Here is a 9632-nt window from a genome sequence, read left to right as displayed (position 1 = left end):
TAGCTGACGGTTCGGGAGATGTTTTTCCTCGGGAGCTTCCCGAAGGTTACACGCAATCTTCTTCATTAACAAGGGTTCGGACCGTCGGCTTCAGACCTCGCCCTCGAGGGGCTACTGTTGGGGATTGGACCTCCGGGTTAAGCTCCCACCCTCGGAAATGCTCCCTAACTCTTTTGCAGGGCTCCAACAAGAAGAGGGTAAGCATACCCGAAGGTGACGAAGGGTCACTCAGAAGCACAAGCTTAAAGACCAAGACCTTCGGTGACCACCTTCGGTAGACGAAGGAAACAAACGGCCGCTCGGAAGCAAAAGGTCTAAGAACAAGACCTTCGGTGACCACCTTCGGGAGACGAAGGTGACGAACGGCTACCCAGAAGCATAAACTCGAAGATCAAGACCTTCGGGTCAGGTGATCAAACTCGGGAACGAAGGTGGCGGCTGATTGCTCGTAGATGGAACATTCATGGCCCAAACTCCCGGAGGTACCCGAAGGTTGTTGTTACCTTCGTCGGTTGTAGACATGTGAGTAAAACGTGAATATGTGAGAAGGTCGGATTTGTACACCTCTCGAATACGTGAGAATGTCGGATTTGTAAACCTCTCACCTTGTAATTTTACCCCGGAGCCGGCTAAGAGTGAGCTGTAAATGAGTTGGGAGGGGGCAATTTAGGAAAACCTGGCCGAGGGCTAGGGGTATAAATAGCCCCTTCTCTCCACAGTGTAGAGGGTTGAATTTTCTAATCATTGTTGGAGAGTTCGACACCAACTTTCATTGTCATCTTTCTTACTGTTCATGCTCCCTGTCTGGGCATCTAAGAAGCAAAGATCCCAACAATTGGGAGCCATTGACAAACAACTCTAGCATGTTCACACCTTAACCCTCAAAATGCAGGTCTGCACCATGATTAGAAATCAAAGTGCGTGTGAGGGATACGTCGTCTAAGGTTACAAGACGTGCTTTGTGCTTCGTCTTTAATCATTTCACGCTAAAGATGAACTTTTTACGGTAATCTAGTGGTTGAAGTTTGTATTACTTTGCCAAAGAACAAATAATGAAACTCTACACATAATTTACCTTTAATAATGTACGGTTTGCAGCAAGTAGAGGTACTCGATCTCTTCCAACTTGCAAGTTATAGATCAGCTGACTTTATGCATGGATAAACTATATATGTGATTAACAACACATGCATCAACTATATATTGTTTCTAGCTTTCACATAGCTAAGATGGCATAATAATGGGCGGCTACGCGTGCATCTTCAGATGTAGAGACGGAGATATAATGCATTAATTCTCCAAAAGAAAATATTAGCTCGAGTGAAAAACAAAACTTTATTGCTACTACACTTAGCGCTGGTTTCCTGATTGTAGAATCTTAGGCCAGTGTACTTAGAGTTTGTATCATTGGGGGTGCCAATAATAAAGATTTGGAGAATCTGCCAAATTAACTAACAATCAAGAAAAGTGTCACCGGTTAGCTAGGGGAGGCATCTCCGAATGTGTGCTTGAAATGTAAGCTATCTTATGCCAAGTGGATGCGATTATTTATCTTGACTACGACTAATCAGTGAGCTAAAGGTTAAATACCAGCTTTACTCAGAGCAATAGAGTAACTAGAGATGACACATCTTGCTTTTTGCACGTGAATTTTTCATATAGATTCTGCATGTTAGTACCAATTAATTAACAACTTTTCTTCCTAGTTCAAAATTTTGTTATACACCAACATAATTGAAATACATAAATGACTATTTCAAATTATTCTTCCTCCATCTAGTGATCACCATATATTTTCAGTTCTCCAGCAAATTATGGAGGCATATGTCACTTAAAATTTGCATTATAAAATACATATTCATGTTCCCTTAAAGTTGGCCCTTTCAAAGCACTGAAGGCTAAGATTCTTCGTTCACATCCATCAAATAATTCTGTAAGAATTTTCCATTAGATTTTTTAGATTCCCAAGAAATTCTCCCAGAGAACCACAACCGCTTAACCAGCATATATATAAAGGCAGCGGCATTTAGTTGAAAAGATATTATTTAAAGGATATTTATCACAAACTAACGTCATTGGTTTCTTATGCTTGACTTAAAATAGATTAGTTGACTTTTGTTGTTGCAGTGCTGTCTTTTCATTTTGCATCCATGCATGCGCATGATAAAGACAACACGAGGTTATTATTCAGGCTACAGGCTAGATAAGGACTGTAAGCCAATACTTCTTCTCGGAACAAAGAAGACATCGCCTTAAAAATAAGTATATGCTTAAATAGGGCTGCTATTATATTGTATTGTTCATCAGAATATTGCCTTTATGCTTCCACTTCAATGTATAGGATCACCACTCACTAGAAAGTTACATACATTTTGATGAACTAGATGACGTTGACGGTGACATATTATATTGATTATGTTTTATCAAAATAGACATGATGATTCATTAATTTTTATTTGTAATTACTCAGCATTTTGTCATGTAACATGTTTTTTTAAAAAAATGCTCATGTTGCTTCCTACTCAGATTACTGACTAAAATCAGCATTGTCTAGGGTACTAACATGATCTCTAACTCAATGCAATGAGTGGCATTATAGCATACTAAAAATTCAGCAAAGTATGACACACCTAGCAATTTCGTTTTATAATTCAAACTCAATTCATTTTGAGCCTAAGGTATACTAGTATGAACATATTTGTAGAGCTACCAAGCCTTATAAAGTGAGCTTGATCTTCTAGCTAAGCATGTTTGATCTCGGATCAGTGACATTCTAGATTTAACCGCTTAACTCTTGACAGAATAAAAATTAACAAATGCAGTAGATTGAAGAAATTAACTCAACAATATTTTCATTTTTGTGCAATGGGGCTATATAGCAATCAAGTGTTGTTCATCACCGGTTTCTTATTTCTTAAGGAAAGCCACCAGCTAGAGCCATAATATATGACATGAACCACATTTGGAGAATGTTTGAGAAGAATCTTTGCTTAATTGTCAAAGAAGGAAGCATCTATTCCCTTGTGGATAAAGAAAATGGCAGGGAGGGCAGCGCATGAGAGCTTTACAATGTTCTTACTCATCCTGTCTACTTTTTCCCTCCTAAAATGGGACCCCATGCTTGAAGCTTGAAACTGAACCCTAGTTTTGACCTTTTGCAAACTTTACATTTTTGTTTGGATTAGGAGCCGTCACCGTGAATTCTTTGGTGGTGACTTAAGCATGTATATGCACGTACATGTTGAGTGACGGACATGCATATATCAAGGAAAGTGGATGATGTTGCAGCCAAGATCAGAACTAGTGCTCTTTTGATTCTCTGTTATAGAATCAATATCTGCGGAGGCAAGATTTTTATTATTTATATCACGAAACTAAATGTGCGAAAATAGATACATCTGTATAGATACCATATTTCATTCAAGTATATAGGAGGGGGACATATTAATCACTCTGTTCGGCTGGCTGTGACTGGTGCTGATTTGTTGTGAGAGAAAAGTACTGCTGGCTGGCTAGTGGATGGTGCTGATTTGGTATGAGAGAAAAACATTGTTGCTGATTGCCAGCAGAACAGATTAATTGAGGTACATGTAGGTAAGAAATTATGACTTCAAAAATCAGATTTGAGTTCGTTTTATCTTTTTGAAGGAATACATGTATACATACGTAATGAATTAATACTCCCTAGCATTTTCTTGACCAAATAAAGGGAGTATCTTTCAAAAAGAATACTCCCCTTTGGTCAATAAAATAAAATGCTATTAACCTTTTGAATGAAATTGAAAGGATTGCAAACTTAGCCAGTTATTTTTGCTAATTATTAGGGATTAGAAAAGGTTGCAACATATATACTACTTTGAACACATTTTTAACCAATTTTTATTCATATCATTTTCATATGTCCAAACTATAGCGTTCATGTTCATTTAAATATAATACCGTGATATATTTCATGGAAACAAATCATAAGATGAGCAGTGTGAATAATTTTGCGTCTTAATTATTTACTGCTCCTAGCTAAGCTAGCTTCCTGCCGAATATATGTGTTACTCGTTCGGGTCATCGGTAGTCTGCCTCGGTCAGCAACGTAAAGAAGGGAAAGCAAAGAAAAAAGAAGGAAGATGCATGACTTCTAGGTGCCCCACACGGGCACCAATGCCATGATGATCACAGAGCTCTTCAGAACGTACTGCAAGACGTGGAGGCTTTTCTGCGCTTCTGGGTATATTGTGATGTTTAAGTGCCCAACCATGCTTTTTTTGGGTCTCTGTGCAAATGCATCCATTCTATTTCCCACAAAATCTATGAGCAATCATCCACACATGATAGTGTCGCCGTCCATCAACTCCGATCCTCGATCCATCGATCTCTGAATGTTCAGAATACTGTGGCGAAAGTAGTAGTTGCAGCAATCAACATTCTCATCATCATACAGCTTTGGTGAAATGTGTAGAATAAAGCCATGCATGTATGTATGCATGCAGATCTCATCGTTGAGCAAAGATAAAAAATAATGTCATGCATTGCTAAATTAAAAGCCAACAGATCGATAACACATGATAGATAGATCCTCATGTATATATATATATGATCTGTTTGATTCTTTTGCTTACAATTGTTGCCAAATAAGTAAAAAGAAACAAGTACATAAAGTACTGCTTGCCCATATTTCCCAGAGATTATCTAGATTTATTAAAGAATAATATTTACATATTGAACTGCGTGCCAGTTTGTTTTTGCTAGCTTACTATATTATTGCTGCTAGCTGGTCAAAAAGGGACGAAGAATGCACACACTTAGTACAAAATTAAAGGTGGATAACTTGCTTGTTTCTAGTGCCAAAGGAGTGGAGATAAAAAGTAATACTGATCCTAAAATATGTGGGACATATACAAAGACAAAATAACTCAAGCTTGAGATTTTTATTTATGTTGATGTACAGTTGAGCACTTGAGCTATGCTAATGATCAATGCTCTCTCGCTAACTACTAGAACTCTTATTTTTTAAGAAAAAGGAAGAGAAACCAACATGTTTCTTGTTTACTCGTGTGGCACTAATTATGTGCCCTATACTATAGGTATAAGAATTTTCTGTTAATTAAGATCATTTTCATAATTCTCATCGCTAGCTAAACATGGGGCCGTGAAAGTCTAATACTTCCGAGACGACGTGAATTCCCTATGCCAACTCCTATCTCTAATAATTTCTATGCCTTTTTGTACACTTGCTAAACGCGTCGCGAGACGACGCGTCACGCTGAGATATATATCAAATGGTCACTCCTAACTCCACTTTGGCTTGGACACCTTTGTATCCACATATCTATATATATTTCTAAAGCAAGTAAGATTTTCATCTAAATTTTTGATTTGATCCATCTCGTGTCATTGGCATGTAGGCCTTATATAGTTCATCCCATATGCGAGTCGGACAAGCCCTCTGTTCACTACATGCTCGCATGTTGGGTCTTTGAAACAGTTCGAATCATTTCGATAATAATCCATTTGATCTGTTTTACCGAGAAGGTCTACGGTTCGAATCCGTATAGCCCTAATATATACTTCTTTTTTTCATTTTATGTACTGACAACTATCCTTAGCACGCATGGGCATATTTGCCGATATATAATAAATTGCAAGGAAGCCATATGCTGGCACGAATAAGTGGCGTACAGATAGATTGATAACCCAGTGTTCTCGTTCATCGCAATCACAGATGATTGATGTGATGGGCCCGCCCTCGCTCGACCTGAAAAACAATTGGAATCCTCTAATCGGAACCTGAACAAATTAATCCGAATCTAATCATAACCCTGACGATCAATACCTGCGTGGTCACGACACAGTTTGTAAATGGAGTAAAAGAGAAAAAAAAATAGCGGTCTCATGTAAGTTAGGGTAAAATTTATATTACTCATAGCAACGCACGGGCATTATGCTAGTTATGTATATATGACTAGTGCTGTTCAAATCAGATCGATGCATGGTTAGTTCTGTTCGTTTTTCTTTCCCCAAATAGACTATATATATATATATATATATATATATATATATATATATATATATATATATATATATATATATATATATTACATGTAATGCTAAGAGTACTTATTATGACACACTTCAAAAAAGAACTTCACCCCTCTATCTTTTATACCAAAGGAGATAGGGGAGCCTTATGTTCGAGTTGGTGGCTTTATTTTGTCTCTCGAGCAGGATAGAATATCACACGCCATGGGCTTTGTAGGAGAAGACTCCTAGAGAGTGGAAACGAAGAAAGAGATAGTAGGCGGATGGAGGAGAGAGAGAAAAGAACAAACTAAAGCCACCCCTGGCAAAAGAGAGAGAAAGCTAGAAAGAAGGCTCCCCTATCAAACACAAGACGGTAGTGATCAAGGCCAGGCTGCAGCTACCGGGCATCCAGCAGCCACACCACCAACACCATCTGCACCACAAGGCCAGGCCGCGCGCCCCTGGTCCTCGTTCTACGCGCCCCGGCCGGCCGCGAACCCTATTCCTTGTTCTTGAATCTCTCATCCCCAATCAATCCTACACACCAGCTGAGAGGAGAGAGAATTAATTCGGGAGATCTAGAGAGAGAAGGGCCAGGAGGAGCGCGTGGGAGAGGGGGAGAATAGAATGTTCCCTTCCAAGAAGGCCACTAGCGCAGCCGCTGCCGTGAGCTCAAATGATAGGCCGATGTGCGTGCAGGGAGACTCGGGGCTCGTCCTCACCACCGACCCCAAGCCCCGCCTCCGGTGGACGGTCGAGCTCCATGAGCGCTTCGTCGACGCCGTCACGCAGCTCGGCGGCCCGGACAGTACGTTGCATGCATAAGGTTCGTCGTCAGCATGATGATGAGCTGGTTCTTCATTTGATTATGCTTGGTTTGTTCTTGCAGAGGCGACTCCAAAGACTATCATGAGGGTCATGGGAGTGAAGGGGCTTACTCTCTACCACCTCAAGAGCCACCTCCAGGTGTGTGTATGTGTATATAGTTGTTTGCACCAGCTAATTAGCTAGGGTTAGGTTTTTGTTTCTCTGTCTTGGTCTGTCTCATGCATGTTGGCTAATTTAATTAGTTGAATGTTCTTTTTCATGAGCAGAAATTTAGGTTAGGGAAGCAGCCGCACAAGGAGTTCAACGATCACTCAGTTAAGGATGGTAAGAACTTTATTTACGAAGATATCGATCGAATTTTCCTCTGCATACAAAAGATTTCCGCAATTCAATTCTGAAGAATTTTAACTGTTCATCAGCCATCACCTTTCAATTTGCAACCTGCACCCATACTGAAGATCAATAAATCTGTGTATATACAGATAGTTTCTCTGTATATACGAGTTTCTTCACTCCTATGCATATATTACTTGTGATACAGTTAACACTAATTCTTTGAATTATCGCAGCTGCGGCGATGGAGATGCAACGAAACGCAGCTTCTTCTTCGGGCATAATGGGAAGAAGCATGAATGAGTACGTTGATTTCATAATATACTAGTAGTACACTATTCAATAATTAATGTTTGCAGAATTCCTTTCTGCACACTCCATAATCCTAATTAACTTTTTTCAGCTAAAACAAATTTAAGTCTTTTTTCTTTCATATATTTCTCCCTGACCCTTTCACTTTCTTTCTTTTTTTGAATCTTTATTCCAGCCGCAGCGTGCACATGAATGAGGCTATCAGAATGCAAATGGAAGTCCAGAGAAGGCTACATGAGCAGCTAGAGGTAATGATCGAGAGTGCAAACTAAAGCACATACACATGAAATTCTTAGGAAGCTTGTTGATATCTTCTTTTAAAAGTACGAGGAAGTTTACTTAGCTCCACTTTTTGTGGCCTTACCATGCTGCTCATGATCTCATCATTAGCTTTATTATTATTTACAAATTACTTACTCATGCATGATGCATTCATACATCATGAACATTCTCAGGAAGCTTACTTACCGCTTTTGGCCCTTCACATTTTGTGCTGACGAATTCATATGGATGCATGAACGTCACATGCAGGTGCAAAAGCACCTCCAGATGAGGATTGAAGCCCAGGGGAAGTACATGCAGTCCATCCTGGAGAAAGCCTACCAGACCCTCGCCTCCGGCGACGTCGCGGCGTGCCCGGCCGGGTACAAATCCCTAAGCAACCAGGCAATCCTCGACGTCTGCTCCCTCAAGGATATGGGCCCTTCCATGGGCTTCGCTTCCCTGCAAGACCTGCACATGTACGGCGGAGGCCACCTGGACCTGCAGCAGCAGATGGAGCGGCCAATGGAGGCCTTCTTCGCCAATTGCGAAATCGGCTCGCTGGGGAAGAAGAGGCTCAACCCTTACGCCGCCGGGAAGAGCCCGATGATGATGTGGGGCGACGACGAGCAGGGCAGGGGCATCGACCAGCTCCAGATGGCGCCGCCGATGATGGACGCCGCCGGCATCAACGTCATGGACTCCATCGCCGACGTGTACGGCGAGGCGAAGCCCATGCTGTCCGGCGACTCCACGGGGAGCAAGGGCTGCTTCGACGGCAAGCTTGAGAGGCCATCGCCGCGGCGGCCGCACATGGGAAATGAGAGGATGGGCAGCCCGTCGGTGATCGGAGGCCAGACGAGGAACATGTCCTACGGGTAACTAGCTCACTGATTAACCAGCAGTCCTTATTATTAACTTGCGGTGAAATTAAATTAAAAGCAGGCGATTATTATTAACTGGTGCATGGCTACAAATAAGTATAGCTGGATCAGAATGGGATACGGTGGAGATACATATATAGCATATATGTGTCATTGATCAGGATGATCTTATTGTTGTGCATCACCTGTTGGATGATGCTCCAAGATTATCTATTTTGAAGAGATGTACCCAAGTTCTATGTAATTGCTGTATGTGTTGCTGAGATGGTTGTAAATGAATGTGTAACTTAATTATTAATTGGTAATTTTGCATGCTGAGGAAAAACAAGCTTTCATTGATCTGAGGCATGTACATTGTATCGAAGAAAATGTCAACGGAACTTTCTGATAACTTGTATTGTACTGATTAATTCTTTTTGGGTGATTTGAATGAAGTATTAATTCTGTGTGACTTTTGATGTAACCGACATTCTCACAACTAATCTCAAGATTAAGAAACCAAGATTAGCTTATATATGCATTAATTTTTCTTGAGGGTCAACCGGTTGGGGGGGGGGGGGGGGGTATTCCATTTCAGGGGCTTTTGAAAGGCAAAAGTCTTATACATAACATGGATCTTCAGCAACAAAGGGAAAACAAATAGGAGGTGAGAAGAGAACACAAACATACACCAGGGAAAACATATGCATTAAATTAAATCAATTATATATCTAGCTTTGCTGGTAGAAGTAGCTAGCTAAGGCGTCAATGCTACCTTCATATATGCGATAATATACGTATCGATGCCCTTACAATAAGGTCATCTCTGCAAGGTGGTGATGCAATGTGTAGATTTAATTTTTATGGCATCTCCTGCAACTGACAATCAAGAAAATTTTTGGAGCAACACCCTTTTTCATGCAGATCAGATGAGCTATTCTCATGCATGCCGCCAACAAATCTAGCTATAGCTGGCTATAGGTTATAATTATAGTCTTGAGGAAACACAGGGTGTCCCCA

The 9632-nt window shown here is 40.6% G+C and overlaps 1 protein-coding gene across 1 annotated transcript; it reads left to right on the top strand.

Moving 5' to 3' along the window:
• The first annotated feature begins 6181 nt into the window (after window positions 1–6181).
• Window positions 6182–9035, top strand: LOC120667109 (myb family transcription factor IPN2-like). The gene is made up of 6 exons (XM_039947182.1): window positions 6182–6823; window positions 6905–6981; window positions 7110–7167; window positions 7413–7479; window positions 7664–7736; window positions 8020–9035. Exons 1-6 carry the CDS (start codon window positions 6643–6645, stop codon window positions 8629–8631), a joined length of 1068 nt encoding a protein of 355 aa, XP_039803116.1. The 5' UTR covers window positions 6182–6642; the 3' UTR covers window positions 8632–9035.
• The last annotated feature ends 597 nt before the right edge of the window (window positions 9036–9632 follow it).

The sequence above is a fragment of the Panicum virgatum genome, chromosome 1K (assembly GCF_016808335.1).
Source record: "Panicum virgatum strain AP13 chromosome 1K, P.virgatum_v5, whole genome shotgun sequence".
In the NCBI taxonomy this organism is placed as follows: domain Eukaryota; kingdom Viridiplantae; phylum Streptophyta; class Magnoliopsida; order Poales; family Poaceae; genus Panicum; species Panicum virgatum.
Note: the sequence above shows the minus strand (reverse complement) of the source record. Positions and strands in the feature narration are given on the sequence as shown.

Bases quoted from the DNA above. Each gene is read 5' to 3' on its own strand.
- LOC120667109 (XM_039947182.1), top strand. From the start codon at position 6,643: ATGTTCCCTTCCAAGAAGGCCACTAGCGCAGCCGCTGCCGTGAGCTCA. The intron at 6,982-7,109 runs GTGTGTGTATGT...TTTCATGAGCAG, and splicing joins ACCTCAAGAGCCACCTCCAG to AAATTTAGGTTAGGGAAGCA. The intron at 7,168-7,412 runs GTAAGAACTTTA...GAATTATCGCAG, and splicing joins CGATCACTCAGTTAAGGATG to CTGCGGCGATGGAGATGCAA.